This window comes from Pan troglodytes, chromosome 13 (genome assembly GCF_028858775.2).
Source record: "Pan troglodytes isolate AG18354 chromosome 13, NHGRI_mPanTro3-v2.0_pri, whole genome shotgun sequence".
Classification (NCBI taxonomy): domain Eukaryota; kingdom Metazoa; phylum Chordata; class Mammalia; order Primates; family Hominidae; genus Pan; species Pan troglodytes.
Window position 1 is genome coordinate 138,275,419 of NC_072411.2, and position 23,487 is coordinate 138,298,905.

The 23,487-nt window shown below is 51.4% G+C and overlaps 1 protein-coding gene across 16 annotated transcripts in view; it reads left to right on the forward strand.

Moving 5' to 3' along the window:
- AGAP1 (ArfGAP with GTPase domain, ankyrin repeat and PH domain 1) overlaps positions 1 to 23,487 on the forward strand; it is a 641,254-nt gene that overhangs the window by 608,017 nt on the left and 9,750 nt on the right. For 15 of the 16 annotated variants that reach the window (XM_054679587.1, XM_054679588.2, XM_054679589.2 and 12 more), the window contains one exon: positions 21,697 to 21,952. In XM_054679587.1, coding sequence (XP_054535562.1) covers positions 21,697 to 21,952 — 256 coding nt within the window. Of the gene's footprint in view, positions 1 to 2,029; positions 4,326 to 21,696; positions 21,953 to 23,487 lie in introns of those variants that run through there. The other variant, XM_054679586.2, reaches the window with a different exon arrangement.

The window sequence follows — 23,487 nt, forward strand, 5'->3', positions numbered from 1 at the left end:
AGTGAGCCAAGATTGCACCACTGCAATCCAGCCTGGGTGACGCAGCAAGACTCTATAGCAAAAATAAATTAATTAAATTAAAATGTTGGCTGACTTGATGAAATCTTTTTTTCTTTTTCTTTTTTTTTTTTTTTTTTTTGAGAAACAGGGTCTTGCTCTGTTGCCCAGGCTGGAGTGCAGTGCCACAAACATAGGTCACTGCCACTTCCCGCTGCTGGGCTCAAGCGATCCCCCTGCGTCAGCCTCCCCAGTAGCTGGGACTACAGGCATGCACCACCATACCCAGCTAATTTTTTTTAATTTTTATAGAAACAAGGTCTCATATTGACCAGGCTGATTTCAAACTCTTGGCTTCGAGTGATCTTGCCGTCTTAGCCTCCCCAAGTGCTGGGATGACAGGTGTGAGCCCACCTGGCCCTAAAAGCCCTTTCTAAAGGCCTCCAAACATCCTAGTGCGTAAGGACTAGATCCTTACATCCTAGTGATGTAAGGACTAGAGGAAGGAGGCTAGTCCTAGGAGCAGACTAGCCCCACCTCCCCAGCAGGGGAGCCAGCAGGTAGGCTGCTGGGCAAGGACTTCACTGCAAGGAGGGACAGGGTGGGGCGGGGGGACTTCCCAGTTACATCAGGTTTCAAAATATATTTGGGGAATAGAAATAGGGTGCTTGGGGCCAGGTGCGGTGGCTCACGCCTGTAATCCCAGCACTTTGGGAGGCCGAGGGAGGCGGATCATGAGGTCAGGAGATTGAGACTATCCTGACTAACAGGGTGAAACCCCATCTCTGCTTTAAAAATACAAAAAAATTAGCTGGGCGTGGTGGCGAGCACCTGTAGTCCCAGCTACTCGGGAGGCTGAGGCAGGAGAATGGCATGAACCCAGGAGGAGGAGGTTGCAGTGAGCCGAGATCACACCACTGCACTCCAGCCTGGGCGACAGAGCGAGACTCCGCCTCAAAAAAAAAAAAAAAGAAAGAAATATAGTGCTTGGTTCTTAATTTTGCAGCATTCAGGACATTAAATAAGTCATTTACTGTCACCATCCTTTCAAAAAAAGGACATTTTATCATAGGGAGGCCGTAACATCAGAATTGCCCTACAGATTCAAAACTGGCTTTCTGAAAACCTCACTATATGGTTTTTTATTGTTTCTCAGAGGATTTGGTGATATCTTTGCCACCAACTGACACTTGAAAGCAGCTGGGCTCTCCAGGATCAGCTAGAGAATTTGAGGCCCATTTCAATTATTATCAAGAATTTGAGGCTGGGCGCAGTGGCTCACACCTGTAAGCCCAGCACTGTGGGAGGCTGAGACAGGTGGATCACCTGAGGTCAGGAGTTCGAGACCAGCTTAACCAATATGGTGAAACCCCATCTCTACTAAAAATACAAAAATTACCCAAGCATGGTGGCATGTGCCTGTAATCCCAGCTACCCAGGAGGCTAAGACAGGAGAATTGGTTGAACCCGGGAGGCAGAGGTTCCAGTGAGCCGAGATCAGGCCACTGCACTCCAGCCTGAGCAATAGAGCAAGACTCCATCTCAAAAAACAATAAAAAAGAATTTCAAGATGGTAAGAGCAGAACCGAGCATGGGCCCCTTCTGAGCACTGGGCCTTTGCAACCGTAGAGATCCACACCCATGCAGCCAGCGTTGGACTAGCAGACCCCTGAGGCCCCCTCCGTGCCCCTCTTCTAAGGTTCCTTTCTCACCAAGAAGCTCAGCAGAGAGTTTTGATTTTGCATTATCAAAGTCAGTGACATTGAGCAAGTTAAACTCTGTGTCGATTGTAGAAAATAAAACATCTGACCAGTTTCTGCCTCCTGATCCCATTAGTGATAGGTTTGGTGATTTTAATGAAAGAATTTCACTTAGCTTGTTAAATAATAATGCTTTCCTTACTCTGGAGAATTAATTTATGTATTCATGATGAATCATTCTCATCAGCTTCCCAGCTACACAGCCAAACTTAGGGGGAAAAAAAACCTAGTGGGTGTATAGATTTGACTCTGATATTTTTATTGTTTTTCAGGTTAAGATTAGTTGAGGCCAGATGCAGTGGCTCACACCTGCGTTCCCAGCACTTTGGGTGGCCGAGGTGGGCAGATCACTTGAGATCAGGAGTTCAAGATCAGCCTGGCCAACATGGTGAAACCTCGTCTCTACTAAAAATACAAAAAAGATTAGCCAGACGTGGTGTGGTGCACACACATTGTCCCAACTACTTGGGAGGCTGAGGCAGGAGGATCGCTTAAGCCCAGGAAGCGGAGGCTGCAGTGAGCCGAGATCGTGTCACTGCACTCCACCCTGGGCAACACAGTAAGATTCCCTCTCAAGAAAAAAAAAAAAATTAGTTGAGAAAGAAAAGCCAACTGTTGTGCATTTGTTGGATTTTCTCTGGAAACACCATCCAGTCTGTAATAAAATTTCAGTTGTCATTACCCTGGATGGAATTCATCTTGGCTGGAGTGAGTGGCTTCATGCAGGGCAACCCCACTGCAAAGAATGTGAGCATCAGCTAGGCTGACACAGGGGTCCGCAGACCCAGGCCCCTCATTCCATCAGTTTCTTTCAGCATGTTTCCATGTTTTCATATTTTGAAAAAAGTCAAAATCCAAATTGATTTTCAATGTGTTTCCCTTTGGTTATTCCCCACTCCCATGCCTGTCCTCTCTTAAAATCTCTGTTGTTGGTACTGTTTTTTTTGGCCGTTGGAACTGTTGTGATCCCCCACCGCAAGCAGATTAAAAGGTATACCACATTAAGAAGACTCCTTATTGTTCCAAAGCAATAGTCCTATGTCTTTAAACAATAATATTACCACAGGCCGCAGTTCTTAAAGCCACTTGGCAGTTTTTATTGGAAGCCTACTTGGAGTTCTCTGCAGCTTTTTCTGAACGTGTCGCCGTGTCATAGCCTGCGACCTTCTCTTTCTCAGGTTTGACAACCACTTAGCCAGCAAGTCCCTGAGAAGCCACCGGCCTGTCCTGGGCCCTCTGCAGTCACTCCGGCCTGTCCCCGCCTCTTCCATGTGAGAAGAGCCTTGGCTGTTCCTCTCTCTGGTGTTTAAAGGGCGTCGGTGCACGTACAGCGAGGGCTTACATCCACTTTACGGGATCCCGAGCGAAGGAAAAGGGCCATTTCTCTTCCCTTATCTGTTTATGATGCGATATGTTCCAAAGCCGATCACATCAGCCGCTGTTATGGTGAACAGAATTCGCTGTGATGGCGGCTGCACCAGAAGAGCTGCCGTGGGCTTCATGCCACGTTACGCGGAGTCTAGGACGGCCTCACCCCGCTGGCTCGGGCTCCGTCTCGCTGGGTGCACATTTATCGGGATTTATGCTTTAAAACAGTAGTTCACATTTTTTCTAATGGTGAAGTACAGAAACTTCCACTCTGTGTGTGACTAGCATGGCTTAGCTATGTTTCTGTGCAAACATACTCACACGCAGTTTCCAAATGAATTCACAATCTTCCCTTATAAAACTTCCTTTGAGGCTGGGCCCGGTGGCTCATGCCTATAATCCCAGCAATTTGGGAGGCTGAGGCAGGCAGATCTCTTGAGGCCAGGAGTTTGAGACCAGCCTGGCCAACATGGTGAAACCCCGTCTCTACTAAAAATACAAAAATTAGGCCGGGCACGGTGGCTTATGCCCAGCACTTTGGGAGGCCAAGGCGGGTGGATCACGAGGTCAGCAGATCGAGACCATCCTGGCTAACATGGTGAAACCCCGTCTCTACTAAAAATACAAAAAATTAGCCGGGCGTGGTGGCGGGCACCTGTGGTCCGAGCCACTCAGGAGGCAGAGGCAGGAGAATGGCGTGAACCCAGGAGGCGGAGCTTGCATTGAGGCGAGATCGCGCCACTGCACTCCAGCCTGGGCGACAGAGCAAGACTCCATCTCAAAAAAAAAAAAAGCCAGGTGTGGTGGCTCATGCCTGTAATCCCAGCTACTCAGGAGACTGAGGCAGGAGAATCACTTGAACCCGGGATGCAGAGGTTGCAGTGAGCTGAGATCGCGTCATTGCACTCCAGCCTGGGCGACAGAGTGAGACTCTGTTTAAAAAAAAAAAAAAGAAAGAAAGAAAACTTCCTTTGAGCAGAATAATAAAAGTGCCTGTGTTAAATGCCGAGTGGGTAAAACACGTCTGCAAGTGGAGAATGGCAGGAAGGGGCTCAGAGACACAATGAGACTTTGTGAGTTAAGGGGGTGTCACTGGCGATTTTTCCTGTAAACGTCCCGTGTTTTGTTGTGTTGTTTTACAACAGATTAGAAAATGGTGGGGAAATACTAAAAATAAAAATATCTCGGCTGCTTCTGGAACATTCTGGATGTTTTGCCTTTCACTAATAGTGTAACTTTTTTTTCAAAAGTCATTGTGTTAAAAGACTTCAAAATTGCTTTCTGTTCTCCCACTGCAAGCCCCCGCCCCACCTCTTGGCTCTGCCTATCCCCTCCCCTCCGGGGTTTCTGCCCATCCCCCACCCCCAGGCCTGGCCTCCTGGGTGCCACATCTCCAGGGCCCGACCCATTAATGGCCTGCATTCTGACCGTGACTCCCAGAAGACTCGGCCCCCTGCACAGCGCCTCCTCCCTGCTCCAGACAGCACACGTGTCGTGGAGGGGTCTCCCTCACCAAAACCAGCACCTCTGTCCCGTTCATCCTCCGGCCTCACCTCCGCCCACTGCCTCCCAGAAAAAGGAAAAATCTCTACACCAAGGTCACTGGTCAGTCACCCCGGGTGCCAAGCTCTGCTGTTTCTAAAGGCATGGTCCCACCCATTGGTCACAAGCCCTGAGCACCCAGTTTGGGGCATGTTAGCCCCCAAGGGGGCAGCTGGGCTGGCTGGTCCTCATTTTGTTCACAGCCTGTGCAGTCTGACCCTGCTGGGCCGCTCCCCGCCCCCCACCTCAGCACAGGCTCCATCTTTTTCTCCTGGGCCCCTTGTTTGTTTGTCTTTCTTTTTTCTTTTCTTTTCTTTCTTTTCTTTCTTTTCTCTTTTTCCTTTCTTTCCTTTCTTTCTTTCTTTTCTTCTTTTTTTTCCCCCTGAGACAGAGTCTTGCTGTGTTGTCCAGAGCCTGAGTGCAATGGCGTGGTCTCGGCTCACAGTAACCTCCACCTCCTGGGTTCAAGCAGTTCTCCTGCCTCAGCCTCCCAAGTAGCTGGGATTATAGGCACCCACCACCACGCCTGGCTAAATTTGTGTATTTAGTAGAGTCGGGGTTTCACCATGTTGGTCAGGCTGGTCTCGAACTCCTGACCTCGTGATCTACCAACCTCGGCCTCCCAAAGTGCTGAGATTACAGGCGTGAGCGACATGCCCAGCCTCTCCTGGGCCCCTTCTAAGCACCCCGCCATCCTCTCTGGCTCCTGTCCCCACCCTGCCCTGTGCGTTTACCAAGGGCTGACCCAGGCATTCAGCCACATGCACAACCGCCTTGCGTCCTTACTATATCCCTGAGATGTGGAGGGTTTTATCCCCTTTTTGCAGATAGGGAAATTGAATATTCAAACCCAGGCCTGCAGCAATGTGAAACCTTAGGTACTTCCCCCTTGCATTTAGGTGGGGGGCCTTGGGCAGTGGGTCTGCCCCAGGAGCCCCGCAAGGCGGGAGGCCTGTGTAAAGGCCTGCAGGAAGAGGCTGAGGGCCCACTCCAGCAGCCGGGGCGCTGGTAGGGCCAGGCCTGTTGGCTGCTGTGAGAGATACGCCACCAGGCCAGGCTGACATGGGCAGTTCCAGTTTCCCAAGGCAGTCCAGCCTCCAGCACTCCATCCTGTTCCATCCCCAGTGCCCTCTGACTGCACGGGGCTGAGAAGTCCCCCAGCGGTGCTCCTAGACAGGTGGAGACCTCAATCCTGCAGCCTCATCAAATGACTCCCCATCAGGGGTGGATCCTGCCCCTCGACCAGCACCTGTGCTGTCTGCCCCTCACAAAATCCTTGTCCCTTCTCAGATTCCTTGGGAGCACAGGGCTGTGAGAGTCAGGACCACCATCAGAATCCCTTACAAAGCCACAGCCCTCTGGCCTCTTAGAGAATCCAACTTGGGTTACAAAGACAAGCGTGCACAGGCCAGGCGTGGTGGCTCATGCCTGTAATGCCAGCACTTTGGGAGGCCAAGGTGGGTGGATCACAAGGGCAGGAGTTCAAGTCTAGCCTGGCCAACATGGTGAAACCCCGTCTCTACCAAAAATACAAAAATTAGCTGGGCATGGTGATGCGTGCCTGTAATCCCAGCTACTCGGGAGGCTGAGGCAGGCAGGAGAATCGCTTGAACCGGGACCCGGGAGGCGGAGGTAGCAGTGAGCCCAAGTTCATGCCACTGCACTGCAGCCTGGGCTACAGAGCGAGACTCTGTCTCAAGGAAAAAAAAGAAAAGGACTAGCGTGCACAGAGCCCTCAAGGTATCAGAGCAGAGCTGTGGATGCCCGTCTAAGCCTGTGCCCATAGCTCTGACTGGATTTCACCAACTCCACTCTGGCAGGTTAGCATCAGGAGAGACACTGTCCTGGCTGCTGGGTGGGAAGATAAAGCTGAGTTCCTTCTGTCTGTCTCGGTGAGAGAAGGCACGGCCCTCACCCAGGGAAGCAGAGATCAGGACTGACTTTCCAAGCCAGCAAGACATGCATTCAGGCTACCTACAAGGAAAAGCAGTTAGATTCGAGCAAAGTGGTGAATTGGTCTGAATGGAAAAATCCAAAACATCCCACTTTAAGAACCCGGCATGCACACAGTCTTACGTCAACTTCAGTTTTAACATGATAGCCAGGTAAGGGGGAAAGATGGGCGGGGCGGGGGACCAAGGACAGAGAGGAAGACAAAGGCTCTGTGAGCTGTGCCTGCTGTAACAAAATACACAACAGAAATGTATTCCTCACACTTCTGAGGAATGGGAAGTCCAAGGTCAAGGTGTTGGCTGATTCATTTCTGGTGAGGGGCCTCTTCCTGGCTTATAGACAGATGCCTCTTGCAGTGTCCTCATGTGGAGGAGAGAGGAGAGGGGCATCTCTCGTGTCTTTTTTTTTTTTTTTTTTTTTTGAGACACAGTCTCGCTCTGTCACCCAGGCTGGAGTGCAGTGGCGTGAACTCGGCTCACTGCAACCTCCGCCTCCCAGGTTCACGCCATTCTCCCGTGTTCACGCCATTCTCCCGCGTTCACGCCATTCTCCCGCGTTCACGCCATTCTCCCGCGTTCACGCCATTCTCCCGTGTTCACGCCATTCTCCCACCTCAGCCTCCCGAGTAGCTGGGACTACAGGCGCCCGCCACCGTGCCCGGCTGATTTTGTTTTTGTATTTTTAGTAGAGACGGGGTTTCACCATGTTAGCCAGGGTGGTCTCGATCTCCTGACCTCATGATCCACCCTCCTCGGCCTCCCAAAGTGCTGGGATTACAGGCGTGAGCCATCGTGCCCGGCCCCTCTTGTGCCTCTTCTTATAAGAGTGAGAATCCCATTCATGGGAGTCTACTCTCCTGACCTAATCACCTCCCAGAGGTCCTGTCACCAAACACCATCACACAGGGGGTTAGGGCTTCAGCGACTGACTTTCCGGAGCACACACACACCAGCGCTCCTGTTGCCCCTCCCAGGGACACCTTGCATTGCAGCAAATCACTGTTTTCTGGCTGCCCTTGGCTGGCTGGCTGGCAGCCTTTGGGGCCCTAGGCATCAGGATGTCTGCTCTGTTTGTTTGCCAATTTCAAAGCACATACCGGAATCAGTGTGGCTGGAGCTGGAGAGGACCTTGGTTTTAGAACTTTGATTGAAGCCTAAGGACCATTGGTCCATCTGCAGAGCAGCAGTGGCCAAGCCTCTCTTGGCCTTTCCTAGCATGTCATCCAAGCCTGAGTGGGAAGCGGATGTCCATATGCAGCTCACCAGAGCCGGCCTAAGGAGGGTTGATGTGCAGGCACTGAGGCAGCGCACAGGGCTCAGGACCCCTGGGCGGGCACCTGTGTGCCACCCGGGCTGTCGTGTGCGTGACTCAGCTAGCCCCTGCCCTCTGTGTGATGGGCACCGCACTTCTTCCAGCCTTGTGGCATCCCAAGTAGGCAGTGAAAAGCTTCGAGAAGGGTGGGCTCTGGGGGCCATGCTGGGATTCCAGGGACCCAAGAATTCACGTAAGCCAATTCTTTCATTCTGGGCTCCCATGAATGCATTTGGAGAAGGTGGCTGGAGTCACGCACAGCCAGCTGGTGGGCAGGGCTCTCTGCAGGCCATGGGCTCATTTTCCCACCTGCGTAAGTCACGGTGCTGGTGGTAGCAGGATGGGGTCTGCAGGTCTCGCACGAGTAGGTCAAGAGGACCAGGCAAGGTCTGGCTTCCTGATGGGGACCCAGGAGAGAGAAGCCAAGAACCCCTGCTGCCTCCTTACCCAACTGCGTATCACAGAGTGTGCTGGGCCCCATGGAGGTGGCTGCAGTCTACAAGGGGGTGGCTGCCCTGGCCTATGGTGCATTTTACAGATGTGTCAACATGGGAAGCTGGGCCAAGGCCATCCTATGCGGAGGCTCAATGAGAGAGCACCCTGGGTAGGGTCTGGACCTGCTGTGTGGGCCTCTTGCTGGCAGGCAGCTCTCTGTTCCCGAGGTTGCAGCAGCTGCCTTCTGTCCTCTCTTTACCCGCTCCCCGCCCCCCCGCCCCACCCCCGCCAGCGGATTCTCCTGCGGAACCTCAAACTTCAGAGGCAGCGGGCCTTGAATCATTGAGCCTCCAGAGGGAAAACTGAAGCCTGGGAGAGGGTGGCTGCCCAGGGCCCCACAGCCAACCATGTCCTTGCCCAGAGAGGCCTGGGTCCCTCCTCCTCTGTGCTGGGTGCTTCCTGAGTGCTTGGCACATCTAGACACCAAACAGACCCTTGGGTCTGAGCTGACTGGGTTCACTAGCTGGCCTCACGCATCCTCCCTCCCGGGCTGCTGTGGGCTGCTGTCCTGGTCCCACATCTCCTTTGTGCAGGCTTTCATGATTCCTCGGACAGTCTCCATAGGTTGCCTCAAAACTCTGGAAGAATGAAGTTGCATATGCACTGTGACTTCTATCCAGGAATATTATCCTACTCAGGCTGGTCAGGTACTCAACAGGCAGGGAGCGCTAGTGGCAGCAAAGCCACGAGTGCCCCAAGTCTCAACCCGAACCTCAGGCGAAGGTTTGGGGACAAGACTAAGCTCAGCTCCCAGTAACTGGCCCTCCCCTTGCCTCAGTCCCTTCTGGAACAACACAGGCTGTGCCAGCCTGCACAGGGCAGTGCAGAATCAGGAAAACCTGGCTGGGGCCAGAGTACCCGGGCACATCCTCGCTCTCCTGGGCCGCCTGGGGCCTGCACCTGCCCGGGGATCTGCCAGCCCCCATACCTGCGGCCGGGCACATTTAACTGTGACTTGCAGAAGTAATAAGCCTAATATGGTTGACTTTATTTAATTAATAATGATCCTCTTCTGTTCCTCTGTGCTCATAAAACACCCTGCAGGTTGGCAAAAACACTCATAATATTGATCAGAAGTCAGGCGGGATATTTATTTTGTCTTTGCCCCACAAGCATAAATCCTTGTCCACTGCCTCCTGCTCCCCGCATGCGGGATTTACAGTGGCCAGCTTCTTAAAAGCATTCAGTAATTAAGGAATAAATATCCATTGGCCTTTGTGGGCTGTGCTCCGTCCCTCCGCCTGACCCCCTAGCAACGCAGCTCGGGGAGAAGGCATGCATGCAAGGGGGAGGCAGCTGTCAGCGCCCGCTCGCAGTGGGCCGGGGTCTTCCCCTACCGAGAAAGGAAGCCCCTCTCTCTTCCTCACGTATTGTTCCAGCCCCCTCTTCCATGCCTCCCCTCCCAGTTCCTGTTTTGCTTGAGGCAGGAAGCACTCTGGAAATTCCTTGCTGCTAGCCCTCTTTTCTCTCCTTCCTCTGCCCTTCCTCTCCTCCTTGTCAGTTTCAACACCAGGCGGGCGGGTCCCCTCCAGTGTCTGCTCCTCACCCTGAGGGTGTTCCTCCACGCCAGCCCGCTCTGCTACAGAATCTCCTTGAAAATCACTGCCAAACTCCTCTCCCACCTGTTGGCGGGGGCAGGGCAGCTGTTTCCAAAGGAAAGACTGTGACAAGTGGCAGGCACACAGACGCAAATTCTTCTTTTGGCCTTTTCGCACTGGAAGAGAGAGGGGGTTCCAATAAAAATGAGCACATTAGACTCGACCTGGAGTGCACTTTCGGGAAGGGGTGTTGCTCAGTGTTTTGTAGACGTGCTCAGAAAGCCACATTTGTGAGATTTGAAGGCTGAGGATGAAACCACCAAGAGACTGCTTTACAGCCCCCCAGAGCGCCCCAGCCCTGCCACACACAGCGGCCCCTCTGAGGACTGAGGCGGACGTCTGGCTGCCCGCTCTCGTCTGTGTCCCGTTCATCTCCCAGACCCCGCCACAAGACAGTGCTGAAAGGCAGTCAGAAGCTTTGTGGTTATTTGCTTAAAACTTTCTTTTCTGGGAATCCAACCCATTAACCTTATTACCCCTTGGCAATGTGCTGACCCTTCCCTGCCAGGACCAAAACACAGCTGATGGTGGCTGTGTGAGACCGCATCTTTGCAGCTCTCAAATGCATGAGGAACAGAGAATGGGGCATTGCGGGAAGACAGCATTTCTCTCTGAAGGTAGTTGTGCATAGGTGTGACTCTCCCCGCGTTCTCCAGGTGTCCCCAGAGGTCTTGGTCTATGCTTTGCTCATCACTGACAAGGATTTGCAGTGCATAGATGACAGTGCCACCAGCAGTGACCAAGCTCACCTCTGGGACTCAGCTGCCTGGTCAGCCTGACCCCGCCCCGCCGAGCACCTCATTCCTGGGCAGCACTTCTGTTTTGGGTACTGGTATCTATATGACTTGCCTTTTCCTTTTAGTGATCTCCTTTCTCTTCATTCTAAAATTCCATGAATTATTATTCATCTTTGTAATTATTATAAATATTTATAATAATAAATTATAGATAGTTTTGATAGGGAAGAAGAGGAGGAAGGAAAAACTGAGATGATCTAGATCCGTGCATCCTCTGTAATGGCAGAAGTGTTCTCGATCAGCAGCCGTGGGAACGTCCTAGTCAGTGGCACTGTTGGTGCTCTGGACCGGCAGCCGTGGGAACGTCCTAGTCAGTGGCACTGTTGGTGCTCTGGACCGGCAGCCGTGGGAACGTCCTAGTCGGCGGCAGCGTCGGTGCTCTGGACCGGCAGCCGTGGAAATGTTCTGGATCCGAGCATCCCAGGGTAGCAGCTGCCAACCACATATTTATGTAAAGCACTGGAAATGTGTCTAAAGGAACTGTGTTTTTAATGTTATTTTTTTCAATTCACGTCAACACCCACGGGCAGCTTACAGCTGCCCCACTGGGGGGCACACCTCTAGATTCTTTCTCTGAAGCAAACCCTACCTAACCCTTCGTCAGAGACCAGAACCAAGTGTTAAGATGGCCAAAGGGAGAGTGTGAGAAAATGATGCTGTGGATCCACCTAGACTCTTGAAGCCCAGAGAGTCTGGTTGTACAGATGGGAAGAAGTTTCCTAATTTGGGAGGTATCAGATCCCTGAGCAAGAGGTCAGGCAGTGCCAGGGCAGCCAGTCTGTCGGGTGTCCCAGCTGGGGACCCTGGGCAGTGTTCTGTATCACTGACCTTCTCCTCTAAGACGGGGGTAAGAATAGGACCTTCCTCACTAGGTGTTGTTAGAATTAAACCAGGTAATTGTGTAAAAGGTTCAGCCTGGGCTGGGTGCAGTGACTCACACCTGTAATCCCAGCACTTTGGGAGGCCAAAGTGGGAGGATTGCTTGAGGCCAGGAGTTCAAGACCAGCCTGGGCAACCCTGGTGGAGCCACTGCACTCCAACCTGGGCAACAGAGAAAGACCCTGTCTCTAAAAGAAAAGAAAAAGACCCCCTTCTCTACCAAAAAAAAAAAATTGAAAATTAGCTGGGCATGGTGATGTGCACCTGTAGTTCCACCTACTTGGGAGGCTGAGGCAGGAGGATGACTTGAGCCCGGGAGTTCCAGACTGCAGTGAGCTACGATTGCGCCACTGCACTCTAGTCTGGGTGATAAAGCAAGACCCTGTCTCTAAAAAAGCCTCAAGTCAGTGGTTGGCACGTTGCAAATACTTGATAAGCATTGGCTGTGAACATTACTGATACTTTTCCTAGTCTGCATAACAGAGTTTGTCTGTTTTAATAGTGACTCTACATTTATATAAATATATGTCCATTATCAATCACCTAAAACCCACCATTTGGCTCATGTAGCATTGTAAATAAAGATGGAGAAATTATGCAGAAAGGCCTATGTTTATTATTGTCTTAGTCCTCTGGGGCTGCTATAACAAAATACCTTAAATGGGGTAATTTATAAACAAAAGAAGTGTCTTGCTCACGGTTCTGGAGGCTGGAAAGTCCAAGATAGAGGCACCGGCAGATTCGGTGTCTGGTGAGGGTTCGGTCTCTGCTTCATGGAGAATACCTCATTGCTATGTCCTCATGTGATAGAAGAGGCAAACCAGCTCCCTCGGGCCTCTTTTATAAGAGCACTAAATCCCATTTATGAGGGCAGGGCCATCATCACCTAGTCACCTCCCAAAGGCTCTACCTCTTAATAACATCACCTTGGGGAGTTAGGATTTCAGCAAATGGATTTGGGGTGACACAAACACACAGCAGTGATAAAAGAACAGACTTTGTTGATAAATCCATGCAGGGAAGGCACCTTCACTGCAGTGTTTCCAGTCACTGGGATGAGAAAGGGCCGATCCCAGCTGAGCGTGGTAGTGCATGCCTATAGGCCCAGCTACTCAGGAGGCTGAGGTGGGAGGATTTCTTGAATCCCAACCTGGACAATATAGCAAGACCCCTGTCTCTACAAAAAAAAAAATTATGCAGGCATGGTGGCACATGCCTGTAGTCGCAACTGCTCAAGGGGCTGAGGTAGGAGGATCGCTTGAGCCCAAAGCAATCCAGCCTGCTCAAACCCAGCCTGGGCAGCATAGCAAGACCCTGTCTTAAAAAAAAGGAGAGAAGAAGACTGGGCACTGTGTCTCAACACTTGTAATCCCAGCACAAAGCAGGTGGATCACTTGAGTCCAGGAGTTTGAGACCAGCCTGGGCAACATGATGCAACCCCGTCTCTACAAAAAGTACAAAAAATTAGCCAAGCATGATGGTATACGCCTGTATTCCAAGCTACTTGGGAGGCTGAGTTGAGAGGACTGCTTGAGCCCAGGAGTTCGAGGCTGCAGTGAGCCCTGGTCATGCCACTGCGCTCCAGCCTAGGCAACAGTGCGACCCTATCTCAAAAAAAAAAAAAAAGAAAGGGTCCATCCCGGTATCGGGCAATGTGAAGTGCTGGGAACACACAGACCTGCCCATGGCATCCCCCAGTCACTTGAGGACAGTAAACCATCACAGTTGGTTGTTGCCTTTTGATTGGAGTCATCGGCAGTGTTGTCACGCGACTGGTCTTGCTCAGGTGCATTCTCCAGTGGGCACTGCAGTGACAGCTCCCACATGGTCTTCCCTCGGGCTTTTACCCCAGGACCTGTAACACCAAGACAGAGCCCGGTGCAGCCTGCATGTGATGATTCGCCCCCACCCTCGGTCCTTGCCACAGAGATTGAAATAAAAGCTCTCTGGAGGCCAGGCGTGGTGGCTCACACCTGTAATCCCAGCACTTTGGGAGGCCGAGGAGGACAGATCACCTGAGGTCCATAGTTTGAGACCAGCCTGGCCAACATGGCGAAACCCCATCTCTACTAAAAATACAAAAATTAGCCGGACGTGGTGGCACGTGCCTGTAATCCCAGCTATTCAGGAGGCTGAGGCAGGAGAATCGCTTGAACCCAGGAAGTGGAGGTTGCAGTGAGCCAAGATTGTGCCACTGCACTCCAGCCTGGGCGGCACAGCGACATTCCATCTCAAAAAAAAAAAAAAAAAAAAGGAAAAGGAAAGAAAAGCTCTCTCTCCCCACAACCCTGACTTGCACATTTTCTTCTGTAAACGTAAATGCTTCTCTCCATCCCCCATTCCCTCCCTCCTGATCTGTTCTTCACTCTGCCTTGGTTCTGTCGTCGCTGGGTTGGCTGTCATGCTGTGTGTGCAGCACCTGCTTTCTGTTCGCAGGTGCTGGGAGTTGTATGACGCTGGGCAAACTGGGAGCAGCGTGGGCATCCTGGCCCAAGCTCAGGGGCTCAGGAGGCAGGAGGCGGCACTCACATTCACACGCACACGCACACGCACAGAAGGCTCTCCTGCTCTCTCAGTCTGGTCCCTGGGCAGGTTGAAGGCAGCTCAGCATCCATCTTTTTCCAGAGAAGAGAACTTTGGCGCTGCCAGGCTGCTGGCCGGCCACCTCATGGCCCCAGGCCTGCCCTGAAGCAGGGGCCAGATTGGGAGCCCCCCTGCTTCCGCTCTGCAGCCCTGTCTGGCTGAATGGTGTAAAATTCCCTGAGTCTTTCCTTCCTTCTTGCTCTGTTTCAAGGAAGGAAAAGCCGGGTCTGTCAGTTCTAGGCTCTCCACTGTTTTTCCCCTTTTGAAACTTGCAATAAAATCTACCTGTCTCTTCTTTCCTGCAGCCTTTCTTTTTTCCCACGATTTCCCAAAATACGGCCACCACTCTGCCGTCACGTGTGCATCTTGTTCTACATTTGATATGGAGTTTGTTTTGTTTGTTTTTGAGACAGAGTCTCGCTCTTTTGCCCAGGCTGGAGTGCAGTGGTGCAATCTCAACTCACTGCAACCTCCGCCTCCCGGGTTCAAGCAATTCTCTGCCTCAGCCCCCCGAGTAGCTGGGATTACAGGCATCCGCCACCATGCCCGGCTAATTTTTGTATTTTTAGTAGAGATGGGGTTTTACCATGTTGGCCAGGCTGGTGTTGAACCCCTGACCTCGTGATCCACCCACTTCGGCCTCCCAAAGTGCTGGGATTACAAGCATGAGCCACCATGCCCGGCTGGAGTTTGTTTTTTAAAATGTGTACATGCTTGGGGGTGTTACCAGGAATGATCAATAAAGTCAGTTACTGTCATCCTTACCCCCACACTAAGTGCTCCGGTTACATGGAGATTACACCTTGCCGGCTGAGTCATGCAGTGGATTTGGCATGGCAGGCACTAAGTATGCGGGTAGCAGGTGGGGAGTGTCCAAGAGAATTGTCTTTGGGATGGACACAGGGAAGCCACCTTGGCCAAGTCACCACCCCTCAAGGTCAGGTGCGGCAAAGCCCGTCAGGCAGCAATGCTAGAGTGTCTGTCTCCGAGCTGGCAGACCCCGAAAAATCTAGAGGGTTCACGGCTCCTGCAACCTACCCAGTGATTCCTATGTCCTGTGCTTAGTGCCTGGCTGTGCCTGTGGACAGCTTCCTGTCATGGCCCAGAGAGAGGTAAAGAGCCACCTTTACCTCTTCTTTTAGGCAGGAGGAGAAGCAAATATAAAATACTATGGCGCCTGTAATGTACCTTTTCTTTTTATTTTGGGGATTGGGTCAGTGCCTTTCTTCTGATGAGTCGCCCATTCCCTCATTTTCCCTCACTCTCCTGCGGCTGATTTATTTAAAGGTGTGTCAGCACCACATCAAATGAGGAACTGGGCCCCCTCCTTTCTGCTGACGGCCGGCCGCGCCAATAATTCATTTTTTAGCTCATTAGCTAACGGAGGCCGTGAGCAGTGGTCCTCCCGGGGATTGGAATGAGGGGAGGTGATCTACTGCCGGCTGCCTGCTCTTGAACTGGCCTTCCTTGGGGAAAATGAAAGGCTCAGCCAAGACAAGCCAGGGATCCCAGAAGTAGAATTGCGGCCTCCGAGTGACCATTTGAGTCTGTGTGCTTTGACATCGTGGCTTCTTAGGGCAAATGTCTCTAGATGGAATAGTCTCATCGAGAAGAAGCCATTGTCAGCGTGTCCCTTGGTCATATGTGACCTGCGTATGGAGACGCTAGTGAGAAAGATGAAGGATGCTATCCAGAGTATGTGTCAGCTCAGGCTGCCAAAATAAAGTATTACACGTGGGTGGCTTAAGTGCAGGACATTCACGTCTCACAGTTCTGGAGGCTGGAAGTCTGGAGTCAGGGTGCCCGCAGGGTTGGTTCTGGTGAGACCGCTCTCCCTGGCTGACAGATGGTGCCTTCTCCCTGTGTCCTGCCTTTCCTCCGGGTGCGCTCAGAGGGAGAGAGACATCACCAGTGTCTCGTCCTCTTATACGGGCACCTGGCTTATTGAATTAGGGCTCTATCTTTATAGCATCATTTAACCTTAATTCTCTCCCTGAAGACCCCATCTCCACATACAGCAACATTGAGGGTTAAAGCTTCAGCGTGTCAATTTTATGGGATACGACTTAGCCTCTAACATCCAAGAAGCCCTTAAACATCTCAAGGCTATGGGCAGGAGCCAACCAGATGTTGCTCCTGCAACTCTGACAGCTATGAGGTCATTTACACCAGCCAGACTCCTTACCCCAGAGTCTCAGGATCCTCTGCACCCTCGGGGGAGCTCACAAGATGCCAGCAGGCTTGGCAAGATCTCTGGCCAAGAGCAGCCCCCCTACCATGCTGAGCATGAGGAGTTGCGTGAAGCTCGTATGTACACACAGCCGTGATTTAGAAGCCTCCCGTGCCCAGCAGGCCTTCGGTACCCGCGGCCCCGTGCCACCAGCACTTCCCCCACATGTGCCGCTTCCACGGGTGAGCTCCTGTGTGCTCACATAACATTGAATTATCAGAGAGGTTGTTTTCTTCAGTCGTGACAGCCGCTGTTTGCAGGGGAACCACTGTGGCCATGGTGTCATCCAAATGCGTGATCCCAAATCCCAGAACAGCCCTGCCTTGTGTAGATGTCACTGTCCTCATTTGACAGATGAGGAAAGGAGGGTCCAAGAAGTTATTAGAAAGGCGAACGTCTACACCACTAAGTCGAGAAAAGGCACATAAGCCACAGTCTCTCTAATGCTTAAGAGTGCAGCCTGTGAGCTTAGTGTTGGTGGGGAGATTGGCTTTTCCCTGCCTTTGGGCATTGCAGAAAGTACAGGGAGCTAAGCTTTCCCCCTGGTATCTGGATGGGAGCATCCACAGGAGGTGGCCTTCAAGTCACAGCAGATGGCTGACATGCATCAGTTTGCTGAAGTAGCACCAAAAAACCCAGTGCCCTTGTCTGAGTCCTGTTTTCATACTAGTTAAATTTCAGCTGGTCACAAGAATCACGTCTGATGCAGACACAAAGCCCAGTGGCTGCCCCAACTCCCTGGCCACCTCCTAGTGTCCGAGAAAACACTGAAATATAGCAGTCCCGAAGGACTCAGAAGTCAGCATTGAAAGCTTCTGTTTTTGTTTTGTTTTGTTTTGTTTAGACAGAGTCTCGCTCTGTCATCCAGGCTACAGTGCAGTGGCGCAATCTTGGCTCACTGCAACCTCTGCCTCCTGGATCCAAGCGATTCTCCTGCCTCAGCCTCCTGAGTAGCTAGGATGACAGGTGTGTGCCACCATGCCAGGCTGATTTTCGTATTTTTAGTAGAGACGGGTTTTCACTATGTTGGCCAGGCTGGTCTCAAACTCCAGACCTCAGATGGCTCGCCCAGCCTCGGCCTCCCAGAGTGTGAGGATTACAGGCATGAGCCACTGCACCTGGCTGCAAACTTTTGTTTTTTTGTTTTTGAAATGGAGTTTCACTCTTGTTACCCAGGCTGGAGTGCAATGGCGCAATCTTGGCTCACTGCATCCTCCACCCTCCACAAGGTTCAAGCAATTCTCCTATCTCAGCCTCCCTTTTGTGGGTTTCGGGCCCACAAAACCTGGACCTACCTTTTATTACATAGTTTAAACAATGCTGATTTTTTTTCCATAAGTTATTGGGGTACAGGTGGTATTTGGCTAATTAAGTTTTTTTTTTTTTTTGAGAGAGAGAGTTTTGCTCTGTCGCCCAGGCTGAGTGCAGTGACACAATCTTGGCTCACTGCAACCTCTGCCTCCTGGGTTCAAGAAATTCTCCTGCATCAGCCTTCTGAGTAGCTGGGATTACAGGCGCACGCCACCACCCTCGACTATTTTTTATTTTTAGTAGAGACAGGGTTTCACCATGTTGGCCAGGCCGGTCTCAAACTCCTGACCTCAAGAGATCCACCCACCATGGCCTCCCAAAGTGCTGAGATTACAGGCCTAAGCCACCACGGCCAGCCATGAGTAAGTTCTTTAGTGGTGATTTGTGAGATCTTGGTGCACCCATCACCCGAGCACTATACAGTGCACCCTATTTGTAGTCTTTTATCCCTCGCCCCCCTCCCACTCTTCCCCCCAAGTCCCCAAATGCCGTTGTATCATTCTTACGCCTTTTGTGTCCCCATAGCTTAGCTCCCACATATCAGTGAGAACATATGATGTTTGGCTTTCCATTCTTGAGTTACTTTCCTTAGAATAATAGTCTCCAGTCTCATTGGAGGTCCCTGCAAATGCTGTTAACCCATTCCTTTTTATGGCTGCATTGTATTCCGTCGTATATGTATATACACCACAGTTTCTTTATCCACTTGTTGATTGATGGCCATTGGGGTAGGTTCCACAATTTTGCAGTTGTGAATTGTGCTGCTATAAACCTGTGTGTAAGTATATTTTTCCTCTGGGTGGGTACAGTAGTGGGATTGCTGGATCAAATGGCAGTTCTACTTTTAGTTCTTTAAGGAATCTCCACACTGTTTTCCATAGCGGCTGTACTAGTTTACATTCCCACCAGCAGCATAGAAGTGTTCCCTGTACACCACATCCACGCCAACATCTACCGTTTTTAGATTTTTTGATTATGGCCATTCTTGAAGGATTAAGGTGGTATCAACAATGCTGATTTTTAAAAGTAAAGAACAGCTCATTCAAATGTGTATCAGCTTGTCAGTTCAGATGAGGTTGCCTATGAGGTGAGATGTGAGGACAGAGAATCACTCCAGCAGTTCCCGGGGAGAACATACTGACACAGTGAAGGGTTCAGGAGCCGCAGGTTCGTACTCATTCTTTGGCTGGGGTGTTTGAATATTAAGAAGAAATTGAATAATTGCAGTTAGCACTGTAGCTACTGTTAAGTTATGTGGTTTATCCCTGGGTGATTTGGCGATGACTATTAAAGTCCATCGGAGCGGAATCAAATAGTTGTGGGATTTTAATGTCTACCAAAAAATGAGAGTTAGCAAATTGGAACTGGAAAATCTGGACGCATCCTTCACCGTCATCCCTTTTCATTTAATTGACGTTTTGCTCCTTCTCTTTTGTGATTTATGAAATGCATCAAAAAACGTTTAATACATTTTAAATAAGGCCTTTAAAATAGTATCAGAACTACTTCTTTTTGTCTGTCTCCTGAACCCGTATTTCCCAGACATTGTCAGTGCTTTTGTGCTTGTGTTTTTGCCCGAGTGGGGTGCAGGGGCTGCCTCCGCTGCATTCGTGGGGGCCGGTGTCAGTTCTCAGCTGTAGCCAAGTGTTTGTCCTGGAAATCTCCAAATGAAAAGAGTCGGGGGTCACTCTGGGGTCACTCACATGTACCAGGAAGTGAAGCAAAACTAATCCAGATTTACTCCTGGAAGAATTTGTTTGCCTTAGTATTTAAAAACAGATTAGGGCTAACCCGACACTAGATCACTAGGTGCAATGTAAACACGGGTAAAAGGTGTAAACAAGGCCTTTCCTCTGTACTTCGGAAGCAGAAATGTCATGGGTAATGAGTTTTCTTTCTAGACTTTCGCGGAAGCCCTGAGTGATTTCTCCGTGTCGTTTGTAGCTGTGTACTCTGATTATTCCCCTGGAGAAACCTGAATTTTGGAGAGGGCGATTGTGAATCAGTGCATTATTAAAGTCTCTATGGGTAACTGCAGTCCCTTCTTACATGTAGGGCTTTTCTTTCTTTTCTTTTTCTTTTTTTTTTTCCCGAGATGGAGTCTCATTCTGTTACCCAGGCTGGAGTGCAGTGGCGCAATCTCAGCTCACTGCAACCTCTGCCTCCCGGGTTCAAGCCATTCTCCTACCTCAGCTTCCCGAGTAGCTGGGATTACAGGCGCCTGCCACCACACCGGCTAATTTTTGTATTTTTAGTAGAGACAGGGTTTCACCATGTTGGCCAAGCTGGTCTCGAACTCCTGACCTCAGGTGATCCACCCACCTCGGCCTCCCAAAGTGCTGGGATTACAGGCATGAGCCACTGCGCCCAGCCTCTTTTCTTTGTCATCCTCATCAAAAAGGCAGGCAGGGAGCACTTCCCTGGCTGGGCTCAGCTCCTGGGATCCTTGTAAAATTTCAAGAGCTACTTGTAAAATCTCACACTGTTCTTTGTAAATTTCGTGTCCCCCACCACCCTACCTTTTTTTTCCCCTCTAGCGGTGCTGCAGAGTCTTGAGTTTTCAGTATCTGTCACGCTCTTTTTTGAGAAACCAGAAACCATCATCAGTAGCCACAAAGTACAGGAGCTGCTCGCCTGGGGTCCTTCCTTTGGGTCAACGTAAACATGCCTTACTGTTGGTTTCCTCTTCTATTTCTTGAGCTTCTCATCTCATCCTGTCCTCTCCTTCTTAGCCCTCCCCACAGATGTGTAGCAGGGTCCCCATCCTCTGTAGACCCCCCAGGAGGAGACCACGTATTACACTGGCCAGGTCGGGCAGCCCCATCTCAGCCAGGTTTTGATGCTGGGGCCGGGGCGGGCAGGCATCAGCATCATCCGCTCTCCACACCTCCGACCCCATCCACCCCCTCCCCAGCTTTGTCCTCTCCTCTGCCTCTGGGCTCAGCTCTGGCTTCTGGGAGCTACCTGCCTGTTTCCCAGGCCCTGCAACAGTTTCCCCCAAAATACCCAGCCATTCCTGACATTCTGTCCTTTCCACTTAAGCCTTCCCCAAGTATCTGGAGATTCCAAAAGCTGCATCTCCCTGCTAAACCTCCTCGTTGGAGTCTCCACCCTCTCCTGTGTGAGTCTGTTGCCATGTTTTCCTCAGCTGAAAGGGTTTGGAGACCCTGGGGAGTCCACACACACCCCCTATTTCGGAGTTTGAAGCTAAAAGCACATGGTCACCCCCAGGTGTGGGGAGCGCACCAGCTGTCCCTTCCCCCCGCCGGCCCGGCTCCAGCCAAATGTCCTATAGCCCTCACTTACAGTCCTGCTTACAGTAAAGCAACTCTCGGCCCCAGAGACCATGCTTCCATCGTGCGGTCCGTGCTCTTGGCCCTGGAGACCGTGCTTCCATCGTGCTGGTCCCAGGCAGTAGGGTGATTTCCCCTGTGCATCGGTGTGTGAGAGCCACTGATCCAAGGCCATGGCCTTGAGCCCTCACTTGGTAGTTTTCTTTCCAAGGACAGCTTCTACACTAAAAGTGACAGAAGCAGCACTAAGGCAATGTATGAGCCTGAGATCAGCGGCTCTCACACCTTAGGCCTATTGGAATCCCCTGCAGGGCTTGTTAAAACACCCCGAGAGGTTTGGATTCAGGGGGTCTGGGGCGTGACCTGAGAATCTGCATTTCTGGGCTGATGCTGCTGGTGAGGATACTGTTTTGTGAAGGTGGATAAACGTTTCCCCCAGGGGGCTTTGTGCCGAGTGAAGACCTTTGCTTTCTGTTATTTCACTTCCCTCTCGGCTTCTCCCGACCACACTGGGCAGGGGCTGGCAGCCTGTGTTCTCGGGCCTGATCGTGACTGCACCTGTCTGGTGGCTCTTTGCAGGGAAGAGAAGGAACGGTGGATCCGTGCCAAGTACGAGCAGAAGCTCTTCCTGGCCCCACTGCCCTGCACGGAGCTGTCCCTGGGCCAGCACCTGCTGCGGGCCACCGCCGACGAGGACCTGCGGACAGCCATCCTGCTGCTGGCACACGGCTCCCGGGACGAGGTGAACGAGACCTGCGGGGAGGGAGACGGCCGCACGGCGCTGCATCTGGCCTGCCGCAAGGGGAATGTGGTCCTGGTGCAGCTCCTGATCTGGGTAGGTGGTCGGCACGCCTGGCAGAGGACGGGGCCACAGGAGGCACTCTCTGCTTTGTTCTGCTTCCGTGGGCATCTTTCTGGCAGAAGGCTGTTGTTCTCGATCTGCAAGTGGGAACAGTTCCTAATGGGAAACTCTGATTGAAGAGCAGAGGGCCTTATGGAGAGACAGCCGGTCCTCCTTGTACAGTACTTGCTTAGAGTTTCTGAAAATTGCAACTTTGTGATTGCCCCTTATCAAGCAGGGTTGGTGCTATCCCTCTTTTTTCATTTCCATCATCTTCTGGAGAGAAGGCGGTATATTAACGGGATGGCTTGTAGGGTTTCCCCATTTCCAAACCTTTGGTGTTTTTATTCACTTAACACAGAAATACTGGACCCTAAACTTTGAGGTCTGATGTGGCAGGAGTTTGTCAAAGGACTTCTTTCGAACCATTCTGATTAATTTCTACTGGGGAAAAGTATTCTTTACATTCCTATTGAAGCATGTGTCACAATGCTTGAAGGAGTGAAAGAGAAGGATAAAGTGGTTGTGCAGAGAGGCCCTGCCTGTGCCACCCGGGAGCTACGTCTGAGAAGCCACGCCCACCTAGGGGCTGCCTGTGGACCCCTGGGGCTTCTGCTGAGGCAGGTTCCCACCAGAGGCAGGCAGAAAGCTGCCAGCAGGGAGGCTCCCCAGGTAGGGAAGGCAAGTGTGTGCCCAGAAGTGGAGACAGCACCCAGAGGTGGGACACCCAGCTGGAGGCTCTTCTGTCTCCACCCGCAAGGCAAGATGGGTCAGTCCAGCACAGCAGCACGTTCTGCAGCAGCATGGGTAGAGTGCAGCAGGTTTCTGCATGTTTTTGATCTGACTTTTTTGTTTTTTGTTTTTTTGAGACAGAGTCTCGCTCTGTCACCCAGGCTGGAGTGCAGTGGTGCGATCTCAGCTCACTTCAACCTCCGCCTCCCAGGTTCAAGCTATTCTGCCTCAGCCTCCCAGGAAGCTGGGATTACAGGTGCGCACCACCACGCCCAGCTAGTTTTTGTATTTTTAGTCGAGACGGGGCTTCACCATGTTGGTCAGTCTGGTCTCGAGCTCCTGACCTCGTGATCCACCCGCCTCGGCCTCCCAAAGTGCTGGGAGTACAGGCATGACCCACCACGCCCGGCCTTGATCTGACTTTTTTGATGGGTGCAGTTGGTGAATGAGTGAGATATAGACACTACACCAAAATCACACAGATACTCCCTTTTGCTCATGAGTCATACATGTGATGTAATGCAAATCAAATAAGAGTTGTGTGTAGTGTGCTAGGGCTGCCATAACAAAATACCACAGACAGGGGTGCTTCAACAACAGACATTTATTTTTTCACAGTTCTGGAGGCTGGAAGTACAAGATCAAAGGGCCAGCAGGAATGGTTCCTGGCGCGGCCTCTCTCACGGCTGGTAGACGGCTGCCCTCTCCCTGTGTTCTCACAGGGCCTTTCCTCTGCACTCGCTCCTGGTAGATCTCTCCTTTCCCCCCACCCCCTTCTTTTTGAGACAAAGTCTTGC